This window comes from Sus scrofa, chromosome 16 (assembly GCF_054392235.1).
Source record: "Sus scrofa isolate SSC_HxYL_T2T_F1_AM1 chromosome 16, Sscrofa_HxYL_maternal_Yorkshire_Landrace_v2.0, whole genome shotgun sequence".
In the NCBI taxonomy this organism is placed as follows: domain Eukaryota; kingdom Metazoa; phylum Chordata; class Mammalia; order Artiodactyla; family Suidae; genus Sus; species Sus scrofa.
The window spans coordinates 39,431,433-39,456,919 of NC_139398.1; the positions used below are offsets into that span (position 1 = coordinate 39,431,433).

The 25,487-nt window shown below is 37.6% G+C and overlaps 1 protein-coding gene across 2 annotated transcripts in view; it reads left to right on the forward strand.

Moving 5' to 3' along the window:
- The first annotated feature begins 225 nt into the window (after window positions 1–225).
- Window positions 226–25,487, forward strand: part of CCDC152 (coiled-coil domain containing 152) — a 66,860-nt gene continuing 41,598 nt past the window's right edge. The window contains exons 1-4 of one of the 2 annotated variants that reach the window (XM_085002214.1): window positions 226–285; window positions 3,936–4,024; window positions 6,621–6,726; window positions 15,981–16,049. In XM_085002214.1, the coding sequence (XP_084858340.1) occupies window positions 3,938–4,024; window positions 6,621–6,726; window positions 15,981–16,049 (262 nt within the window). In that variant the 5' untranslated portion in view covers window positions 226–285; window positions 3,936–3,937. Of the gene's footprint in view, window positions 371–3,935; window positions 4,025–6,620; window positions 6,727–15,980; window positions 16,050–25,487 lie in introns of both variants that reach the window. The other variant, XM_021076773.2, reaches the window with a different exon arrangement.

The window sequence follows — 25,487 nt, forward strand, 5'->3', positions numbered from 1 at the left end:
TAATTACTAATCTGACAGTCGCTAAGTGGTAAACCATATTCTAGAAACTACACGAAATTACCTAAGAAAGTACACAAAAATACCTAAGAAACTACATAACATTGCCTAAGAAGCCCACGGAGGTAAAGCTAGAGGAGGCGCCCTAAGGCAAGGCACAGGCGGGACCAGGAGTTGGGCGGGCCCATTGTTGGGGGAACGGCTTCCCAGGGAGGGGACAGCAGTCAGGGGAGGACCAGCACCAAGAGGAAGTGCGGAGGAGACGTGGGGAAACGTTAGAGACAGCAGGTAGCTCCAAACCTTTGGTCAGCAGGTTCGAAATTCCCACCTTTTCCGTGGATGTTCTTACCTCACACCTCCTCACAATTTCCTGGTTCGTAACAGGATTTTGACGCAGCCGCTTCTCCCTGAGCATCTCGTTCTGCCACGGAGTTGGGCTCTTAGTTAGACACTGGGTTATGGGTGGAGGGAACTGGAGCCCCAGGCCTCAGGACTGAGGGTGAATTCTTGCAGGCAGCAGGGAAGGGAAATGGAGAAGTAACCCAGCCTGTCCTCGGGCTCCAAAAGAGAGCGGGCTTCTAACAAGGGCGGGCCTGACTCCAGGGCTCTGACTCAGGAGGAGGTCACAAGAGAGGGTAGGGCTGCCACCTACTATGAGAATGGTTGAATTGGGGGCCATGAAGGTCACAAGTCAGTACCTGCTTCTCACCAAGAATTTGACAAGCACCGAATCAGCTAAGAAAACCCACCCAAGAAATCCCTAAGAGGAGTTCCCAATGTGGCTCAGTGGTTAACTAACTGAACTAGTATCCATGAGGACTCGGGTTTGATCCCTGGCCTTGGATCAATGGGTTAGGGATCTGGCTTTGCGGGGAGCTGTGGTGTAGGTCTCAGATGGCTCGGATCTCACCTTACTGTGGCATGGGCTGTCAGCTATAGCGCCTATTCCACCCCCCGGGAACCTTCACATGCAGCGGGTGCGGCCCTAAAAAAAAAGACAAAAGACAGAAATCCCTAAGAAAGCCCACCTTATCGGCAAGAAGACTGACTATTCCAATCAAAAAGATCTTGACCTCGTCTCTCATGGGGGAGAGACAAGGGCAATGAAGGCAACTAAGAACAATCCCATGGTTTGGCCAGTGTGACAAAATGGATAGCATGCAATAATAACCAATGGAATATTAGTGAAGGCTTTATAAGGAAAAACAACTCAGGGTCTCATTAGGGGGAAGTAGATGAGATAAAATCAGGCTAGAATTAAAATGAATTTAGTTTAGGAGCCAGGTTCTGAAATAGACCCTAGCAAAACCTTTTTTATTTAAAATGTTAGGGAGAGAGTTCCCCTCCTGGCTCAACGGAAAAGAACCTGACTAGTATCCATGCAGGTTCCATCCCTAGCCTCACTCAGTGGATAAGGATCTGGAGTTGCCCTGAGCAGTGGTGTAGGTCACAAATGTGGCTGGGATCTGACATTGCTATGGCTGGAGCATAGGCCTGTGGCTACAGCTCCACTTAGACCCCTTGCCTGGGAACTTCCATATGCCACGGGTGCAGCTCTAAAAGGATAGATAGATAGATAGATAGATAGATAGATAGATAAATTTTTTAAATGTTAGGGAGTTCTTTTGTGGTGCAGCAGATGAAAGATCTGGTGTTGTCACTGCAGCAGATCATGTCACTGCTGTGGCTCGGGTTAGATCCCTAACCTGGGAACTTCCACATGCCACGGGCAAGGCCAAAAAATAAATAAATAAAATATTAAATATATTATTTATAAATAAATAAAATATTAGGAAAGAAAAAAGTTAGGAAGATGGATTTTGCTTTAACTACTTCAGATTATCCTGTAGATCTATTAAATAAAATAATAAGCATATTAAACAATATTATATTAAAAATAAAATTATATTAACAATAACATATTGTATTAAACAATAACAATAATAAGCGTAGAGTGATGATTTCTAAATTTCACCTCAAAAGGAATTTTACTGTATTTATCATGGAATGTTATTACAATTAATCTCCTGTCTTAAGGATCAAGTTTTAACTATTTAAGTTTTACTAGTATATGTGATAGAAAGGATAATAATTCAATAAACTGAAAGTACATAGCTAAAATTCTCTCAAAATTAAAACCACTAATAGTTGTTAACACAATATAATATTTAAAAAGGAAGCAAATAGAATTTCTTTATGAAGTAACAAAATGTTAAGCAATGTCTATATTTTGGTGTATCTCATTTTAAACATTATGTCCCAAAAATCATTTTGAGTAATTACTTTAGGAATGTTACTTTCACTTTGTATTACTTGTCACTGCCACTTTCATACACCAGGCATTGGCACATGCTCTTTCCTCAATCTAGAATGCCTAAATTTCCAATTTGTATTTTCTTCTTCCTCTTTGCTAGAGAAAAGACTAAAGGCAAGTGTCTCATGCTTTTAGACTATGTTAATCCTGACTCTTCTAGACAATCTCCCATCCTCAAATGTAAATTCTCGCATTTACATTTTGAAGAGGTCCATTTCTTCATCTTAACTAGATGAGTTTATCTCTGGAATTCTGTAGAATTTCTTATGATTGTTTCCATAGAACTAAAATTGAAACTCTTATTCTTCACTTTTATAGTGAGTTGGCTATACCCAAAGGTATTTTTACACAAAATAAGAAAATAGAAATACTTAGTGATTGTTTTGAGCATATTACTTTCCATATGTCCTTTATTTACCAGACAGATTACCCTAACCCTAAATGTGAAAAATAGTTGTATTTGTCTACTCGGGCTGCTATAACAAAATACTACAAACTAGGTGGCTGACACAGTAGATATTTATTTTCTCACAGTTCTGGAATCTGGGAAGCCCAATATTAAGACACCAGCAGTATTAATATCTAGTGAGGTCTCTCTCCTTGAGTTTCCTTCTCACTGTCTGCTCTCAAGGCCTATCCTCAGTTTGGGCATGTGGAGAGAGAGCAAGATCAGCCTCTCCTTCCCTCTTCTTATAAGGTCCTATCCCTAGAACTTCATTCAGCCTTAATTATCTTGTAAAGACTCTATCTCCAAATACAGTCACACTGGGGTTTAGAGCTTCAACATAAGTATTTTGGAGGAGACAGTTCAATTCCTAGCAACAAGCAGACTTCCAGGAAATACAACAAAATATATATATATATATATTGTAGCATGATAGTTCAATATTTTAAACATCTTATATTGAGAATACCTATATTTAAAAGTCATGCACCAGGAGTTCCCGTCGTGGCGCAGTGGTTAACGAATCCGACTAGGAACCATGAGGTTGCGGGTTTGGTCCCTGCCCTTGCTCAGTGGGTTAACGATCCGGCGTTGCCGTGAGCTGTGGTGTAGGTTGCAGACGCAGCTCGGATCCTGTGTTGCTGTGCCTCTGGCGTAGGCCGGTGGCTACAGCTCCGATTCAACCCCTAGCCTGGGAACCTCCATATGCCGCGGGAGCAGCCCAAGAAATAGCAACAACAACAACAACAACAAAAGACAAAAAGACAAAAGACAAAAAAAAAAAAAAAAAAAAAAGTCATGCACCAGATTTAGTAATGCATCAGATTTTAAGTGCAGCCATCCTGATAGCAAAGAGATGAGTATTGAACAGTGGCATAATTAGTTTTTTGTGTAATAGGAATAATTTCTACATATGCATATATCATTGCACTAATTTTAGATGTGTTTAGAGAAAACTTGGCTGGAGTGAGAGTGTAAAGGAGTGGAGAAGACTTAATTCATTCAACTGTTGCTAACAATGAGGGTATAACATAAATTCTCTGAGTGCAATGGAGCTCCAGTGGGTGCTCCATAAGTGGAATACAGAAACTTGTAGTATTGAAGCTATCACCACTATTATAGTGCTTTAGATTTTATTTGTTTGTTTGTTTTAACACTATCTACTTTTCTCTGGTTTAGATATGAATCAAAGCAGCGAAGGATGTATGAAAAAGATTGGCAGTGTGAATCTTGACAAACTTATAAATGACTTCTCACAGATAGAAAAAGTATGTAAAGATATCAAAAAATTGTGGAATATAGGGAAAATGAAAAGCTTTTGCCAAAGGGAACAAAAAGAATGTACAAAAAATGAGTGAGGTAAAAATAATGGAAGTGTATTTTGCTAAGCCCCTTCTCTCTCATTTTTAAAATCTGTATTTAAATATATGTGGTTTTGGTTCACTTACAATAATATATTAAAATGTTTTGGGGGCAAAAGAACAGATAATTGATATTTTACTAAAGTTAAAAGGAAAATACATATACCCAGGATGTCCATAAACTCAATTTTTATGGACAAATACTCTAAATTTTTTTTAGGCTTTCCTGTTCTATCTCTTCCCTTTTTCTTCTCTTTTGCCTAAAAGCAACCCATTTGAAGGCACCCCCCCCCCCCGCTGCAATTCTGGACAAATTACATAGTAGACCATGCCCACAAATATATATTAGGTTTTCTTAATCCCCTCCTCTACCTGGGAGAGGAATAGGAATAGCTGTTGAGAAATGTAGATGGATAAATTAAATATTTGGGAAGTAAATTTTTGAAATGAGTAGCAGTGGGAGTAATAATACCTTTGTTTTCTCTCCTTATCATTCTTCTCTATTCCTTCTTTTCCTCTGTGCAACCTAGGGTTGCCATAATAAAAGAATTTTCTTGATGATAAGTATTTTGAAATAACATGAACTTTTTTTTTAACAATGGACTTGTGTTTTCTTAACCAAGTGATTCTTACCAAAATAAGAAAAAAGGAAATAAGAAGCACTTTGGTGGGAGAGGAATTGGTACAAAGTACTTGGAAATTAATTTGGAAATGTCTCTCATATTCTTTTTTTTTCTTTTTCTTTCTTTTTTTTTTTTTTTTTTTTTTTTTTGGCTTTTTAGGGCCACATGTGTGACATATGGAAGTTCCCAAGCTAGGGGTTGAATTGGAGCTGCAACTGCCAGCCTACACCACAGCCACAGCAATGACAGCTCTGAGCCTCATCTGCAACCTACACCACAGCTCACAGCAGTGTTGGATCCTTAACTCACTGAGCAAGGCCGAGTCAAACCCACATCCTCATGGATACTAGTTGGTTTCGTTACTGATGAACCACAGTGGGAACTCCATTTATACACTTTAAATAAGAAATATTGTTCATTTTTGATGTGATAATGGTAAATTGTATTTTTTGTCATCTCTTAGAGATGCATAAAAATGGTAATGTTATTGATGAAATAATATAATGTCAAGGAGTTGCTTTCAGATAAATTCAGGAGTGATAATAGAGAATGGGTAAAGGTATAGGTGATATAAGCCAGGTCATGAACTGATGATTTTTGAAGGTGTTTGAAGGGTACGTGGCAGTTATTACACTATTCACAAAGATACCAAAGATATATGTTCAAAAATACTTATTCAGGAGTTCCCGTTGTGGTGCAGTGGTTAACGAATCCAACTAGGAACCATGAGGTTGCGGGTTCAATCCCTGCCCTTGCACAGTGGGTTAACAATCTGGCATTGCTGTGAGCTGTGGTGTAGGTTGCAGACGCAGCTCGGATCCCGCGTTGCTGTGGCTCTGGCATAGGCTGGCAGCTACAGCTCTGATTCGACCCCCAGCCTGGGAACCTCCATATGCCGTGGGAGCGGCCCAAGAAATGGCAAAAAGACAAAAAATAAATAAATAAAATAAATTTTAAAAAATACTTATTCATTACCTGTAATAGCAAAAAAGTGAGAACAGAACAAATTTTCCTCAGTAGAGAAATATTTAAATAGATTATATTCATGATGGAAATTCTATGCATAAGCAACTGTTAAAAAGAATGAGGTAGACCTTTATATGCTTATGTGACATTATTTCCAAGAAAATAATACTAAGTGAAACATCCAAGGTGCAGGACAGAGTATAATATGACCCTTTCCTATAGTTGTATGGTCATAAAACATTTTGGAAACATATATAAGTGATTGTTAACCATAGGACTAAAGGTTGAACAGTTAGAAGAAGGGGATTCATCTTAGGTCATACTTTTACTTTTCATAATTTTTCAAAGCTGTTAATTTGTTTTAACTTTTTACCATGTTACTCCTTAAATTAAAAATTAATTAGGAAGCTGGATTATTTAAAAATATATTCCAGATTTGGAGTTCCCGTCATGGCTCAGTTGTTAACAAACCCAACTAGTATCCATGAGGACACAGGTTCAATCCCTGGCCCCGTTCAGTGGGTTAAGGATCCAGCATGTTACCGTGAGTTGTGAGCTGTGAGCTGTGGTGTAAGTCACAGACGTGGCTCGGATCCTACATTGCTGTGGCTGTGGTGTAGGCCGGCAGCTACAGCTTCAATTCAGCCCCTGGCCTGGGAACCTCTGTATGCCATGGGTGTGGCCCTAAAAAGACAAATGACAAAAAAAAAAAAAAAAAATATATATATATATATATATGTATATATATATATATATATACACACACACATACGTGTGTGTGTGCCAGACTTAATTATTAGACTTTCAGATATTAAAAAGTTTGTATTTTTATTAGTCTTCATATCCATAGGTAAAAAATAAATCAAAATAACAGCAATGATTTGGTCATGATATTTATTCTGTTTCTTCTATAGAAAATGATAGAAATCAGTGGAAAGAACAACATACTGGATATGCAGTTGGAAAAAGCTAACTGTTTGCTAAAAGTAATGCAAACAAAGGAGGTCTCAATTAAAGAAGGTTAGTCTTTGATGCCTGTAGAAACAATAATTCTAATGGGTGTGCTTTTTGCTACAAAGTGATTTTACATTTGTAAAATGTTTTAAATTCATATGGAACTTTCTAGACTACCATTTCATTTTATCGTTAATATAGCCCTGAAAGACAGATAGGACTGGTATAATTATTCCACTTCAATAATGAAAAATCATCAACAAAAGAAGATAATCTGAGGCCATTCAGCTGAGAAATGGCAAATCTGAGGCTCTGTCCAGACCTTCAAACACACAGAAAAAGCACAGTTGAATTCCTGCCTCATGATTATGCCAGAAGAAATTTCAGATGGGTCAAAAATTTTAGTGTTAAAAATGTTATCCTAGTCTGAAGCTCCCCTCACTTCTCAGACACCCATACCCTGTGCTCTGCTCAGCTCCCAGCAGCCACCATCCACCCTTGGGGCTCCTCACTCTATACCTTCTCTGGGTGCCCCTTGGCCCTCAGGGAGCCTAGAAGGCTGGGCATCCAGCCTGGCAAGGTGCCACACATTGAGAAAGTGGCATTGCTGTGCAGCACAGAAGTCTGAGACTACACTGAGGTAAATAAGCTGCAGTGGCACCTTCACCCGGGCCAGGTAGTGTTGGACTTCCCATGCAATCAGTGCTGGGCATCAGGATAATGCCAAGAACAAAGAGAGCCTGAATTCCCTGAAGTCAGTCAGGGATGGTCTCGCTTTTCCAGAAGCGTGTGGTGAATGGCACAGAGAGGCACCTGCTCTGTGCCTTCCTGTGGAAGGCCTTGCCCTAGTCCACTGCAACGCCACCATGTTCCACCCATTCCAAGTTCATCACCTGGTCTCCACTGAGCTATATTAGTGTTGCCTGGAACTTGGGGAAGTTCATCAAAAGTGTGCCTCTGCCCAACATGGAAGCCCTGCTGTCTCAAGGGCCCAGCTATGCCTAGGGCTCCCTTCCTACCCCTGTTGCTTGTCACTCACAGTACTGCCCTCCCAAAGGGTTTCATCCATGAGGGTATTTCTTCTAAACTGGATTTAGTTACATCCAGTTACATGGAGTAACTGCCTGAAAACCTCCTTATATGGATGTTAGTCTTGGTCATCCCAGCCTCCCCTTTCCCAGATCCAGGCTCCTTACTAATGAAGTGCTGGGCATCAGAAAAAGAAAAAAGAAGAAGAAGAAGCCATATATATACGCATATAGTTCCTTGCTGTGCCAACTGAGAGGGCATAAAATCAACAATACCCCAGTAGTAACAAGTGTACCTAGCATTGAGATCTGGCTTCTAATACCATTTTATAATAAAAGGAACCAGAGCTCCTTGAGGAAATGGCTGATTTTAAGACTTGGACAAGATATTTATGAGATGAGCCTGAATCATCTTGTAATAATGGAAAAACTTAGAAGTGCTCAAAAAGAAAAAAAATTCCTCAATGATAGGGATACGTCAAAGGGATACAGGACCTGAGTGAAAGAGTTCTCAGTGGCCAAAGCTGGAACAATTTGAGCAACAAAATATATAAAGTAGTATTCATTTATAACACTCTCCACAGAAAAGAAACTCATGGACTTGGAGAACAGACATGTGGTTGCCAAGGGGGAAGGGAGGGAGTGGGAGGGACTGGGAGTCTGGGGTTAATAGATGCAAACTATTGCATTTGAAGTGGATAAACAGTGAGATCCTGCTGTATAGCACAAGGAACTATATCTAGTCACTTAGGATGGAACATGATGGAGGATAATGTGAGAAAAAGAATGTGTGTAAAAGAATGACAGTATCACTTTGCTGTACAGTAGAAATTGACAGAACACTGTAAACCAACTATAATGGAAAAAAAATCATTTTTAAAAAACCCCAAAGTACAAATAAATATCCATGAGTACATACTGTACTGATAAAAATAAACAATTAAATAAATAAGTGGGGGTGGGTGAAGAGATAAATCTCTGCAGAATTCCAAATAACTTGTATAAATGATTTGGCCTCAAGGAAGTATATCATAACACCACACTCATCAGTTGTGGGCCCTGTATAGTGACTTTCTTCCCTGTAGCGAAACATACAGAATGGAAGAGGGGGTGGTGATCTGACACACACAACCTAAGGCAAGCAATCAAGGTCAACTTGATGTCATGTTAATAGTATGTACCCTGGATATGATATGATGAAAATGGCACTTTACCTCTATGATCTTCCTCCCCATAACCTCATCTAATCATGAAACAGGCATCAGACAAATTCATATAGAGGGACATGCTACAAAATACCTGGCCAGGACTCTGCAAAACTGTTAAGATCATCAAAACAAGATAATTCTGAGGAAACTGTCACAGCCAAGAGGACCCAAAAAGACTAAACTAAATATAATACGGTATTGTGAATGGAACTGTAGAACAGAAAAAGGACATTACCTGCTGTATAGCACAGGGAACTATATCCAGTGACTTGGGATAGACCATGATAGGAGATAATATAAGAAAGAGAATGTGTATATATATGACTGTATATGTATGACTGGGTCACTTTGCTATACAGCAAAAATGGGCACAACATTGTAAATCAACTATACTTTAATAAAAGAAAAAATTTTTAAAAGGGGACATTAGGTAAAAATTAAGAAAATCAGGATAAAGTATAGATTTTAGTTAATAATGATATATCAACATTGGTTCCTTAATTGTAACATGCATATCATACTAATATAGTAATAATAGGGGAAACTGGGTATAGGATATTTGGGTATAGGATATTTAATATCTTCCCAATTTTCCTGTACATCTAAAATTGTTCTAAAAAATAAAGTCAATTAAAGGTCAAAAAGTGAAGCCACCAAAAAAAGTAGAACAGAACATATGATTTTTTTGTTTTTATATTTTTAAGAACAGAGAAAGCCTTTGCAAGTATGGCATCTATCAGTGGATAGCTAGTTAAATAAATTATGGTATATTTATTTAATTAAATATATATAACTGATCAAAAGAATGAAGTAGCTTTGTATGATGTAAAATAACCTCCAACATATAGTAAATGAAAACAACAAAGTATACAAGAGTTATCATTTTTATAAAAATATATCTTACATGATAAAGGCCATATACAACAAACCCACAGCGAACATCATTCTCAATGATGAAAAGCTGAAAGAATTCCCACTGAGATCAGGAACAAGACAAAGATGTCCACTCTCGCCACTACTCTTCAACATAGTTTTGGAAGTCCTAGCCACAGCAATCAGAGAAGTAAAAGAAATAAAAGGAATCCAAATTGGAAAGGAATAATTAAAACTATCCCTATTTGCAGATGACATGATACTATACCTAGAGAATCCTAAAGACTCTACCAGAAAGAGTTCATGCACGAATTTCGCAAAGTTGCAGGATACAAAATCAAAACACAGAAATTGATGGCATTTCTATACACTAATAATGAAAGAGCAGAGAGAGAAATTAGGGAAGCAATCCTGTTTACCATCACATCCAAAAGAGTAAAATACCTAGGAGTAAACCTACCTAAAGAGACAAAAGACCTGTACTCTGAAAACTAGAAGACACTGATGAAAGAAATCAAAGATGACACAAATAGATGGAAAGATATACTATGCTCATGGATTGGAAGAGTTAATATTATCAAAATGACTATACTACCCAAGGCAATCTACAGATTCAGTGCAATCCCTATCAAATTACCAAGGACATTTTTCACAGAACTCAAACAAAATATTTTGAAGTTTGTTTTAAAGCACAAAAGACCCAGAATAGCCAAAGACATCCTGAACAAGAAAAATGGAGCTGGAGGCATCAGGCTCCCAAATTTCAGACTATACTACAAAGCAACAATCATCAAAACCATATGGTACTGGCACAAAGACAGAAATATAGATCAGTGGAACAGGATAAAAAGCCCAGAATTCAACCCGCACACCTACAGCCAACTCATCTGTGACAAAGGAGGCAAGAATATACAATGGAGAAAAGACAGCTTGTTGAATAAGTGGTGCTGGGAAAACTGGACAGCCACATGGAAAAGAATGAAATTAGAACACTCCCTAACACCATACACAAAAATAAACTCCCAGTGGATTAAAGACCTAAATATAAGACCAGACACTATAAAACTCTTAGAGGAAAACATAAGCCAAACACTCTCTGACATAAACCACAGCAATATCTTCTCAGATCCACCTCTTAGAGTATTGACAACAAAAACAAAAATAAACAAATGGGACCTAATCAAACTTAAAAGTTTCTGCACAGCAAAGGAAACCTTAAACAAAACGAAAAGACAACCCGTAGAATGGGAGAAAATCTTTGCAAGTGAAGCAACAGACAAGAGACTAATCTCCAAAATTTATAAACAACTTCTGCAGCTCCATACCAAAAAAACAAACAAGCCTATCAAAAAATGGGCAGAAGATCTAAACAGACAGTTCTCCAAAGAAGACATACAGATGGCCGAGAAACACATGAAAAGATGTTCAACATCACTCATTATTAGAGAAATGCAAATCAAAACCACTAGGAGGTACCACCTTACACCAGCCAGAATGACCATCATCAAAAAGTCTACAAACAATAAGTGCTGGAGAGGGTGTGGAGAAAAAGGAACCCTAGTACACTGTTGGTGGGATTGTAAAGTGGTGCAACCACTGTGGAAAGCAGTATGGAGATTCCTCAGAAGACTAAACATAGAACTACCATTTGATCCAGTAAGCCCACTCCTGGGCATCTACCCAGAGAAAACCATGACTCAAAAACATACATGTACTCCAATGTTCATTGCAGCACTATTTACAATAGCCAAGACATGGAAACAACCTAAATGTCCATCAACAGAGGAGTGGATCCAGAAGAGGTGGTACATATGCACAATGGAATATTACTCAGCCATTAAAAAGAACGAAATACCAGCATTTTTAGCAACATGGATGGACCTAGAAACTATCATGCTAAGTGAAGTCAGCCATACAATGAGACACCAACATCAAATGCTTTCACTGATGTGTGGAATCTGAAAAAAAGGACAGACTGAACTTCTTTGCAGAACAGATGCTGACTCACATACATTGAAAAACTTATGGTCTCTAAGGAGACAGTTTGGGGGTTGGGGGGTTGTGCTTGGGCTGTGGGATGGAAATCCTGTGAAATCAGATTGTTAGGATCATTATACAACTACAGATGTGATAAATTCATTTAAGTAATAAAAAAAGTTTAATAAAAAAATATATATATATATTTATATCTTTAAACACACACAAACACCCTGTCCTCTATATCGAAAGATAAATAGCATCCTGGTAACAGTGCTTTCTTGGAGGGGGAGGGAAACTGGTTAGTTTTGGAGCAGAGATCAGTAAGATATTCACTTTTCACTAAACTTGTGTTTCATGTGTATGCATTATTTGAAAAACATAATCAAATACTTTTAAAAATCCAGTTATGTTTTCTGAATCTATTGGATGGCCTTTTTGCTGAATAATATACAGCAGAAGTGAAAGAACAAGTGAGAATGATGACTTAGAAAACAAAGTGTGTACTAATTCACTTCAAGAGGAAGAATGAACTACATGTATGATTGGACTTGTTCAACAATAAAGAATGGGATCTTGATGTTTTATTTCTTTCGCTTCATACCAGATAAAGAATTTCTTGGCCAGTTCAAGATAATATTGATACTGAGGATCAGGTACTATAAAAAATGCTTTTAATACATAATTGTATTTAGTATTCCCAACTGCTTTATGAAATAAATGTTAACGCACACATTGATAGCTAATAGTAGAGCCTAAGTTTGACCTCAAAATACTTACTAAATTATATCATGTAAGCAGTAGCTTAATATTTTGAGCTCTAGTTTTTAAAGTTGAATAGGATAGTTTTCTTCAAATTGCATTGTGAAGTCCAACAGAAATGATAATGTAGGTAAAGACTTGCAAAGAGATTTAAAAGCTATTACTCTAAAATAGTGAATGGTATTCTACCAGATGGAGAATTCCTTATTTTGAACACTTTGCTTTGTTTAAAAAAAAAAAAAAAAAAAAAATGTGTTGAGAGAGCCACCTTGTGTTCTAAATTTGAAAATACACATTTTTGAAACATTCAGTATACTTTCATTTTCAGGGCTCTGTTTTCAATTCGCTGATTACCGAGGTACCATATTTCATGAATGCTGGATTCACACTTTCAAAGGGACAAAGACAAGTGATAGCAGTGTCTATGTCTCCACTTTTAATTGTAGCAGCTAATACAGTGACATACATAAAGTAGGCAATGTCAAGTTGTCATTTAACCATCATTCTATTCCTAGGAAACAGCAAAAGGGAAGAAAAAAGAAAAAAAAAAGGAGGATAGTAGGAACTTTGAGTTGGTGGCAGGGAAGGTTGAGGGGAAGTGTGGAGGAGTAGAATCTTAAACTTGCATAAAGCTTTTTAACTTCTGAAAACTACTTTCATTTCTATTAGTGCAATTGAAAAAAATACATGGAGACTGAGTTCAGGACCTCTAACTGAAAGGCGAAGCTTTGTAGTCACCCCTCGCAGTACTGGCTCTTTCATTCAGTCAATATGTTAAAATACTGTTGAACACTTATGACATAGTCACCATGTTAGATGTAGGGAATATCAAAATAAATATGTCTTTACCTGAAGGTGTTCACTATCTAGTGGGAGAAATCATAAATAACTAAAATGTATTATAAACAATGGAGAAAAGCGATGTATACAAATTTTTATGGAACACAGAGGACAGAAATAGTAACAATAACAATGCTAAATATTTGTGAGTAAATTTTAAAAGTATTTTTTTTGGTTGTCAGAACAATCTGATACATGAGAATAGTAGCTTACCCAGCGTGTCATAGCTACCAAGTAAAGAAGAGAAAACTCTAATCCAATTCCTCTGATTCCAAATTTCATAGTTCTTCAACATATACTGCAATTCCTGAGAAAGTATTGAATTGAGAGCACAGGACTTGAAATGCAGAAAACCTATATTCAAACCTAGACCTTCCATATAGTGTGGAATCTGATCAAGTAACCAGACCTCTAGAGTGACTTCCTCCCTTTGAAAATCAGGATAATGATACCAACTTCTCAGTATTAGTTTGAATACTAATTGAGGTATTTTTTTTTCTTGTTATGGCCACACTTGTGGCATATGGAAGTTCCCGAGGAAGTGTCCAGGCCAAAGGTCAAATCAGAGTGGCAGCTGAGGCCTACACCACAGCCACAGCAACACGGGATCCAAGCCGCATCTGCCACCTACGCCACAGCTTGGGGCAACGCCAGATCCTCAACCCACTGAGGATCAAACCCGCATCCTCACAGCAGCAATGTCATGTCCTTAACCTGCTGAGCCACAACAGGAATTCTTAATGGGAGTAACATTTATAACATACTTAGTGTAATGCCTGGCAATGTAAACATTCAATAATAGTACATTATTGTACCTAGATAACTTTTTATTTTTAGATACAAATGCAGTATTTAACCACCAAAATAGATGCCCAACTAGAATGGAAACTAGTCAGTATTTCTCACTAATGCATAATAGCTGAATATCAGCCATGGGCCTCTAAAACTGAAAGAGAATAAGTTTCAATGTTTATTAGCTATTAAGCCAAGCACATAAAAGTGAAATTGTTTAATCTTTCTTTTTTAAAACATTAAGTTACTCTTTCATGAAGTTTTCATCCTTATATATTTAGCTGTTCTAATTGTAAACTTAAACTAGCATGACTTTTATTTCTTATAAGATGTGATAGCAGTAACTATCAGAGTCTTTCTCTGACTCTGTTCTTGCCCTCTTTCCAGGGCCTCCATCTACTCAAATTACTCTGAAGAAATGCTCCTGTGCTGGTCTTGGTGGCAGCAAAGTAGTTAAACTCATAGACCTTAGTGCTGAGGTTCTTTTTTTTTTTTTTTTTTTTTTTTTTTTTTTTGTCTTTTTGTCTTTTCTAGGGCCGCTCCCACGCATATGGAGGGTCCCAGGCTAGGGGTCCAATTGGAGCTGTAGACGCCATGCTACACCAGAGGCACAGCAATGAAGGATCTGAGCCATATCTGTGACCTACACCACAGCTCACGGCAATGCCGGATCCTTAACCCACTGAGCAAGGGCAGGGATCGAACCCACAACCTCATGGTTCCTAGTCGGATTCGTTAACCGCTGAGTCACAATGGGAACTCCTAAGGTTCATATTGTACTCCTACCACTTACAACTCATAAGTGTGCATTTGGATAGTTTACTTTACATTTGTATATTGATTTCCTCATATGTAGAATGAGGCACATACTAGGACCAATGTCATAGGGTTAAGATGGTTAAATGATTTAATATTTGCAAAGCACTTAGAATAAAAATATGTTATTTTCACACCCCAGTTTGTCCATTTATTCTTTTCTTCCTATGATATTGCCAGTCATCAGTCAACCACTCAACAAATATTTATGGAATGCTATTAGGACCACAATTGTTCTAAATCCTAGGAAGAAAAGGCATACAAAACAGAAAATAGCCCCTGCTATCCTGGAGCTTACAGCCAAGGGGACTGCTCAAAGTTATAGATGTTTCCAGTACTCTTGCTACCCATCAAATGTTTAGCAATTGCTGGTGATAACCAAGGGTATATCAAACATTAATATGCACATGTCAGGACACTAATGCTTGCAAAGAAGGCTCCATCTCCCGTTATACAAGAAGTCACTGGCACCAAAGTCGCTGATGCTTGTAATTCAACACAGTGAGATTTGACTTCTTTTACTGCTACTCCCTTGACCTAAGACTTGGACAAGAGGACAGGTTGGAGGACAGTGAGGAAGAAAAGCATTATGTTCTCCCAAATTACATTTCTCACCAAGTCTGGCTGTCTTTGAAGAGAACTTAATGTACCTTGACTCACTTTCCTTGGGATGTTCTTTTATGGAAAATTCACTTGGACACATGCTTCATAGTTCTCCAAACATGTCCAAATAGGTCTTACTTCTAGTGTAGATGTTGCTAAGGCACATGAGGGGAATCCTTACCACCCTGGATTTATTGTGCCTCAGAAAATTCATTACTAAATCCTGGAATGCATTTGACTTTAAGAGTGTTTAAAGAGTGGTTTTAAAGTATTTATTATATCATTTATTTTGAGATACCTGGTTGCTTTGTCTCATAATTTAAAATTAAATATTATTTTATGTTAACTATTTCAATTTTGAGAGACTAATCCCGAAGTGAAAGCAAATAATATTAAAATAAATTTATCTTTTATGTTTTAGAATGTGCTACTCTTCATGATATGATAAAAGGGCTGCAACAGACTGTTGAATATCATCATAATTTGAAAGGTAAGCTGGAAAAAAATAAAATCTAAAAAAAAAATCATATATTTGAGCACCTTTAAGAATAGAGTTTTTAGGAGTTCCCATCGTGGCTCAGTGGTTAGTGAATCTGACTAGGAACCGCGAGGTGGAGGGTTCGATCCCTGGCCTTGCTCAGTGGGTTAAAGATCCGGCATTGCCGTGAGCTGTGGTGTAGCTCGCAGACATGGCTCAGATCCCATGTTGCTGTGGCTGAGGTGTAGGCCAGTGGCTACAGCTCCGATTCAACCTCTAGCCTGGGAACCTCTATATGCCCCAGAAGTGGCCCTAGAAATGGCAAAAAGACCAAAAAAAAAAGAGTTTTTACATCACTGACAGTAAATCTCCTTTAATCCAGTCTTGTTAAATTCACCAGTTAAGGGTGGGCTCCTTACCACTTAATAATACCTTTCTAAATTATTATGAAATAAGAAATGCCATGGTGAACAGAACAAATCATTGTGACAGGTACATCAGGGTTTTGTAATTGGTTTTAATAATTCTCTCTTTAGAAAGTTTAAAAGTATATTTATTCTCAGTTGTATTCTTGGTCTTTAATAACCCTGTGTTCAATTTTGAAGGATAGGTATTTCTAGTAATTATATGATAAGTATTCTATTCAAACTTCAGTGATAGTTTACTATTTAATTTTTGTCATAAACTAAGGCCCTGTTTGTGTAAATGAAACCAACACATTCAGCTTACCTTATTTTTGCTAGTTATGCTAACCCAGTAGACCTACCATTGACAAAACTAACAAAGCAACCAAGTTTTTTTTTTGTCCTGTTCTGGTTTAGCTGCAGTGCAATATCTGTGGGATTTTCCTCTGCTATACTGGAATTTAGACCAAATTGCCTTCGAGTTCTCTTCTAACATCAAATTCACATCAAATAAGAATTTTTCATCTTAGTCCTCTGCTTTTTATCAAAAAGAAACTACTTTACACATGTAGGTGAGATATAGTAGTGATCTTATATGCTGTTTATTTGATTTGACATGTTATTCCTTATTGTCTTTATAATGTCTTGAGATTTATCTTTTTCAAAGAATTACTATTAGTTCTTACTTTTTCCCCATTGCTTTACCTTAAAATATTTTCTCAGCAGTTCCCCTGTGGTTCAGGAGTTTAAGGACCCATCATTGTCACTGCTATGGCTATGATTACAGTTATGGCACAGGTTCAGTCCCTGACTCAGCAACTTCCACATGCCACAGGAGTGGCCAAAAAAATACTTTGGCGTTCCCACTGTGGCACAGCGGGTTAAGAATCCAATTCCAGAAGCTCAGGTCACTGCTGAGGCAGTTTGATCCCTGCCTGACACAGTGGGTTAAAAGATCTGACTTTGCCAGCTGTTTTCAGATTCAGTCCCTGACCCAGAAACTGCCATATGCTGCAGGTACAGCCATAACTTAAAAAAAAAAAAAAATCCTCAAGTGTTGAGGACACAAATATAGAAGAAACTGTACTAGGAGACTCCAAACTTACATTGTCAGACAGTATTTGCAGTACATAAAGGATTCATTTTTTTTCCTTCAAAATAGTATATTTAGATTATTGCCAAGTTGAAATGATATAAAAGATACAAAGTTTTAAAATGAAAGATGAATTCATCTCATCTCATTCTCTACATTGTTCTCACTAATAGCCATACTGCAATCCTTGGTAATACACCACTAAAAGCTGTTCAGGATACCTAGAAAGGTAATAGATAGGAACCATACCACCTCCAAAGTCTTTTCTTTGGCCAGTTCCTACCGACGTCTGATTGCCATATGTTCCATAGATTTTCCTTTTACTTAGTTCTAGCATTCTGCTCATTTTTTCCCACATCTGGTTGGGGCTTTCATTTTTCTATCTCAGTGCTGATAGCTCAGAACTTTTCCCTTCTCTGACTGAATACAACACCTAGCTGCATTTTTTTTAATGTGTATGTTCACAACCCGTTACAGGATTCAAATGGTATTTAATTTAACTCTTTCCAGGACTTTGTTCAAATAAAACATCTATCAGAAATTAAAGCTAAGTACTTGAAGCCCCAGAAAGTCAATTGTAATTCAATAGTGAATGTATGAAACATTATTTCCGTGTAAGAGGATATCAAATATTGACCAACAGTCAAAAGTACCATCTTTTCGTAGATATGGCAGTACAGCTTTTTAAATAACCTTTTCCTAAAAATGGATATCCTATGGTGCCTCTCAGGAGGATGCAATGATTCATTGATTTCATTTTTCCAATGCTTCTACAGGCCCTGGTTTGGTCAAAGTGATAGATGTGAACCACCTATTTTTCACCTTTCATCCATTTGTTTGTCAAGATTGCATGGTTAATTTGCTTATCTAGGCTACAGAGTGATTACAACTGTCTGCCTCCCCAGAAAGTATTTCCTCTTCTTAATAGAAACCTGATTTTTTTTTTCCTGACATTCATTCTTCATCCATGCAACCATATCCCTCAGGGAAAGCTAATTACACCCCAGCTCCAAGGCTTCTGGAATAATTTTCCTCTCTTCCAAAAAACTGTGTTCTTCTGATTATTGATAAGTCTGCATATAATGCCTGAAATTGTGGCAGACTCTTTGCTTTCAGCCTGAAAATTATGACAGCTTGAGGATAGCAGAAGAAAAGACTAAAAGGGCATGGTTTCTAGACAGCTTTATTGAGCTAGTGAATCATTCACTCTCTAAGCTTAAGAGTTTCTTCAACCACTGTGAGAGAAATGATACCTCCCTTACTCTTATTCATCAGTCTTTTCAGTAGCGGCTTATGGGCTGTGTAAAAGATGATCCATTGAGATGCAGAAAGAAAATAGCAGAATTCCCATTTACATTTATTTTTATCTAAAAATCAAGGCAAGTAATTTGATGAAAATTTAATAATGGAATGTCATTCCTTACTCATTCTGTGTGTCAGTTATGCATCATTTATGATTCACAAGATTCTTCTTCTCCCAGGGCAGGTGGGAGTTCTGAAACTAAACAGCTGCATTTTTTTTTTTCTGTAGTCTCAGTGTTGACATGTAGTACAGTTTATATTTATCTGGTTAAGAAGGTTTATATATTGCTACCTATAATCATATTAATCCTCTCAAATAGGACAGTAGCTTGAAGAAATAAAACATATTTGACTAATAATACTAATAATGCAAGCATAAGTCAACAATAAAGTAGCAGAGCAGTCGCTTCTACCATGTGCAAGTTCATCAGACACAGTCAAAAGTTAAAAATAAGGAAAATCTATCATACCTGATGAAATGTCAGCCAATGGTGGCCAAGTAACTGCCTTTGGGAGAAAATTAATCTATAGTAAGATATTTTCAAATGAATATTTAGAAATGGTTCCATAATTAAGTGATTTGGGAGCTGAATATATGTCAGCTTTTCACCTGCATGTGAAACTGGGCATAGAAATGCTAAGTTCAATAAAAACTCTTTAAACAATAATCAATGATTCCCAGGGATTTTGAACACTTCCGTTAAATGTTAGTTTTTAAAAACTTTTTGAGAGGCTTATAATAACAATTAACATCAGAAAAGATGGATTTTGACACAATTTCAAAAACAGTCACTTTTGCCCAATTGGTGTTTGGAACTAAAAAATGGATATAGGGAGTCCCCCTTATGGCTCAGCAGTGAGGAATCCGACTAGCATTTATAAGGATGCAGGTTTGATCCTGGCCTCCCTCAGTGGGTTAAAATATCTGGCATTGCCGTGAGCTGTGGTGTAGCTCACAGATTCAGCTCAGATCTAGCATCGCTGTGGCTGTGGCATAGGCCAATTGCAGCTCTGATTCAACCCCTAGCCTGGGAACTTCCACATGCCGCAGGTGGGGCCCAAAAAAAGCAAAAAATAAAAATAAAAAAAAAAGAAAGAAAAAAGAAGAAAAATGAATACAGTGGGTCCTCCATATCTGCAGGTCCTACGTCCATAGTTTCAACCAACCTGGATCAAAACTACTTGAAAAAAAATCAGAAAATTACAAAAATGTGATGTAATGTGTTATTAAAATTTTTTTTGAATTTGTCAAGGGCTAGTAACTATTTACTTAGAAGTTATATTGTAATTTAATAACATTTCTGTTGTATTATATGTAATCTAGAGAGAAAAAATATACAGAAAATATATGTATTTTGTATGAAAATACCATACCATTTTATATAAAGGACTTGAGCATCCATGAATTTTGCTACTCATGGGGGTCCTAGAACCAATCTCCCACGGATACACAGGGATGACTGTCCAGTGATTTGATAAGTGCAGGCAGTGATACATTTGTTCCATTGAAACCAAGTATCAAAATAATCTGAATATTAAAACCAGCCTTCAGAAGTTCCCACTGTGGCTCAATGGTAACAAGCCCGACTAGTATCCATGAAGATGCAGGTTCAATCCCTGGCTTCACTCAACGAGTTAAGGATCCATGAGTTGTGGTGTAGAATGTAGATGCGGCTCAGATTCTGCATTGCTGTGGCTATGGCATAGGCTGGCAGCTGTAGCTCTGATTCCACCCCAAGCCAGAGAACTTCCATATGCTATAGGTGCAGCTCTGAAAAACAAAATAAAAATTAAAAAAAAACAGCCTTCAAGTTTCTATAATCAAAGTATTAATCAACATTATCAAAACTATTGATATATTTTTCAGTTCCATTGTGTCATTAAAATTAACAATAATAATTCAATAATTTTAGTTTTTAATTAATACTTCAAAAATATCAGAATAAATTAACATTTCCTTCTTTACCTTTTTAACTTCTACTTTTATCTCTTTTAAGAATTGTATATAATTAGAAAGTAGTATACATATACACAGATATATATATTTTATAAATAGACAGTTGGGTATACATGCTTATTAGTTTTATTAAGAGGGCACATAAATATAAAAGTTTGGAGACTCTTAGTTTAGAACACTTCTACTCTTTGTCACTACTATTTAGATTTTGTTATTTATGTTGGCCAGTCTGTTCTCTCCTAACATCTTACCAGTTACATATGAGAGAGTGGTTGGTCCCTTTTACCAAGGTGTTAAAATGTTTATGGCAATAACACTAGAATTTCATAGGGAAATTCAAGGGAAAACTTGATTCTCTTTTTCTTATGAGTGATTGGATGATCAAGTTAAATATATTTTCTGAGATGTTCTCATTGTCAAGAACCAAAGAAGCTCTTGCTTTTATTACTGCTCACCTGACACTGAGAAGAGGGTCATGAAACAATATTTAATGAATTGCATCTGATATTCTATCAGAGTGGAGAGAGGCAAGGATCCATAATGCCAGTAATGCAAGAGTGTTGGCAGCCCTTTATAGTATTTTTTTTTCTTGTTGCTTGATTACCCTGTCCTCTACTCCCCATATTTTGACTTTATACCTCAAAGAATGAATTCATTCCATCTTTGAAGCAATATTTTTGGAGTTCAAGATATAAACATAGAAATAGAGTATGACTCATCACAATATATCAAATGATAGGAATACTTCTTGTATTATATTACTGTATATTACTCCATATGCTAGTTTAGGAGAACCTCAGTAATTTGTTATATGAAAAATAATGACATTATGCCTTCTAATTTATGACCAGTGGTTACTACAACTAGGGCAAAGAAAATAAGACTCAGAGCTTTTTCCGCATTAGAGGAGAATTATCACCATATAACTAGTCCCAGATCAAGTGAATTTCAGGAATGTAAACACATGGGTGATAAAAAGAGAAAATAGAGAGGCACTTAAAATCAGCCGCAAATACGGAACACCTCCAAACTCAGTAGAATTTAAACTTATTTTTGCCAATTGTTGTTAGATAATTTCTTACAACTCAGTATTGCTTTTTTCTTGTTTGAACTGAATCTGAATGACTTGAATTTATTTAGGTCATTATACTCTAACAAGGTAGGTTTAAGGAAGGCATTGTTATGCACGATGTAATTTTACTGTACAAAATTGTACTGAAATGATTTAGTCAAAAGTGGTCATTGAAAAACAGACAATAGCACATAGTTCAGTGCTGTACTTTAAGAGAATTATCCGAGAAAGTAGGCTAATCCCTGATCAGCTATTTCTTAAGAAAAAAGTATTGCTTGGATGAAAAGTACTTTAAAAAAGGTAGAAATACTTCTTTCAACATAATTGTAAAAATATTTCCTGACAAAAATTGGACTTAGCTTATGGTATATCATTGGAAGAATCCTATATTTATATAAGCATCTTCCGTATGGGTAGATAACTTGCTATGGATATATACTTCAGAATCTCTTATTTACAAATTGCTACCTTCCAAAGAGATTTCCTAAAGGAGAATTAAAAGGAAGCTAAAAGGAAAGCAGCCAAGATGGTGGAATAAAAAGACCCTGAGGTCACCTCCTCTCATGAGCACATGAAAATCACAACTATTTGCAGAACTATTGATTAAAAGACTTAAAACTAACAGGAGTTCATGTCGTGGCACAGTGGTTAATGAATCCGACTAGGAACCATGGGGTTGTGGGTTCAATCCCTGGGCTTGCTCAGTGGGTTAAAGATCTGGTGTTGCTGTGAGCTGTGGTGTAGGTTGCAGACATGGCTCGGATCCCCTTTGCTGTGGCTCTGGCATAGGCCGGCATCTACAGCTCCAATTAGACCCCTAGCCTGGGAACTTCCATATGCTGTGGGTGCAGCCCCAAAAAGACAAAAACACACACACACAAAAAAAAAAGACTTAAAACTACCAGAAAATATCTTTGACAGCTAGGGACGTAAAGAAGGAGCCCCAGAAAGACAAGTGGACTTGCAATATAATCAAATCCCAAACCCCCATGTGGGCCACGTACAAACTGGAGAATAATTATACTGCAGAGGTTCTCCCATAGGAGCAAGAGTTCTGAGCCCCATGTCAAACTCCCCAGCCCAAGGGTCCAGCAATAGGAAGATGTGCCCCCAGAGCATTTGGCTTTTAAGGCCAGTGAGCATGTGCCCCCAGAGCATTTGGCTTTTACAGGACCCTCGTAGGACTGGGGAAAATAGAGACTTTACTCTTAAAGGGTGCACACAAAATCCCACATGCAGTAGGACCTGGGGAAAAAGTATTAATTTGATCAGAGCCAGGGCCAGACCTACCTGCTGGTCTTGAAGAGTCTCCTGGAATGGCAGGGGGCTGGCTGTGGCTTACCCTGGGGACATAGACACTGGCAGAAGGTATATTCGGGACCAGCGTTGGCAGCTGACACATTGGCTCATTAGCTCCAAAATGCGGCCCCACCTAACAGCCTGCAGACAATAGTGCTGTGATGCTGCAGGCCAAAAAACTAATGGGGTATGGACACAGCCCCACCCATCAGCAGAAAAGCTGCATAAAAACTAAAGAGCCCACAGCTGCCATGCCCCTAAACATGGCCCAGCCCACCAGGGGACCAAAATCTAGCCCCCTTTACCAGTGAACAGATACCAGGCTCTCCCATCAGAAGGCCAGACCAAGCCTCTAGACCAGCCTCATCCAACAGAAGGAAGACACAGAAACCAAAACCTCCAATCCAACAGCATAGGCCAGATCCTACCCTGGGACCATCTGGGTCTGGCCTGGCCAACCAGCAGGACTGTGCAACCTTTGGGACACCCCAGACCTGTGTCAGGAACCAACATACAACCACCTCCACCACCCCAATGATCTACGATGAGCTGTGGTATTCCTGGGCCCTGCAGCCAGACTCCAGGAATCATCTCTGCCTTTCAGTAGAGCAACACTAACCCTATGATCTGGCTTCACCTGCCATGGGGTTAGATAACAGCCCCAGTGTCTTTGGGACACAGACTCTGCCAATCAGTGAGCCAGTACTAGTCGTGGGGGCCCCCTAAGATTCTGCAACCATCCACCTTGTAACCAGGCCCCAATAAACACCAGCCAGCAGCATCTGTACAAGGCAGGGCCTGGCAATCAGTCAGACTAGGGGCTGACCAGTTTGCCCACAAGGTTAGCCCACCACAACAGAAAGACCCATATAGCCTGAGGGTGAAGCCCTAGAACATATAACTTGAGTGATGAGAGGGAATTATATAGGATATCTCTACAGAAGGCCATTTCCCCAAAGTTGAGAAATAAAACTAACCTACCATAAACATAAAAATACAAATAGAAATTTAGACAAAATGAAACAGCCAAGGAATATGTTTTATAAAAAGGAACAAGATAAAACCTCAGAAAAACTAAGTGAAGTGGAGATGGGCAATCCACCTAAGAAAGAGTTTAATGATCATGAAGATGATCAAAGAACCTGGGAGGAGAGTGGATGCACAGAACAATAAGTTAAAAGTTTTTAAGAAAGAGTTGGGGGAAAAAAGAAAAGAAAAAAGATAAATAAATAAATAAATTAATAACCCCATTTACCATTGCATCAAAAAGATATAAAATACCTAGGAATAAACCTACCTAAGGAGGCTAAAGATCTATACTCTAAAAACTATAAAATGCTGGTGAAAGAAATTGAAGATGACATAAACAGATGGAAAGATATACCATACTTTGGTTTGTAAGGATCAATATTGTTAAAATGACCATACTACCCCAGGCACTCAACAGATTGAATGAAATTCCTATCAAATTGCCAGGGCATTTTTCACAGAACTGGGGCGAAAAAAGAAGTTTTAATTTGTGCAGAGACACAAAAGATTCTGAATAACCAAAACAATACTAAGAAAGAAGAATATAACAGGAGTCACATTCTCTGACTTCAGACTATACTGTACAGCTACAGTAATCAAAACAGTATGGTGCTGGCACAAAAACAGACACATAGATTAACGGAATAGGATAGAAAGCCTAGAAATAAACCCATGTACTTATAGTCAATTATGTATACCAAAGAAGACAAAAAAAAAAACCACAATGGAGAAAAGACAATCACTTCAATAAGCAGTTCTGAGAAAACTGGACAAGTACATAAAAGAAAGAAATTATAACATTCTCTAACACCATATACAAAAATAAACTCAAAATGGATTAATGGCCTAAATAAACCTCCTAGAGGAAAACATAGGAAGGACAGTCTTTGACATAAATTGCGGGAATATCTTTTTGGATCCATCTCCCAGAGTAATGGAAACAAAACCAAAAATAAACAATGGAACCTAATTAAAAGCTTTTGCACAGCAAAGGAAACCATAAACAAAATGAAAAGACAACCTACAGAATGGGAGAAAATATTTGCAAATGATGTGACCAACAAGGGATTAATTTCCAAAATATACAAACAGCTCAATATCAAAAAACCAAACAATCTAATCAAAAAATGGGCAGAAGACCTAAATAGACATTTCTCCAAAGAATACATACAGATGGCCAACAGGCACATGAAAAGATTTTCAACATTGCTAAGTATCAAAGAAATGCATATCAAAACCTCAGTGAGATATCACATCATAGTAGTCATAATGGCCAATATCAGAAAGTCTACAA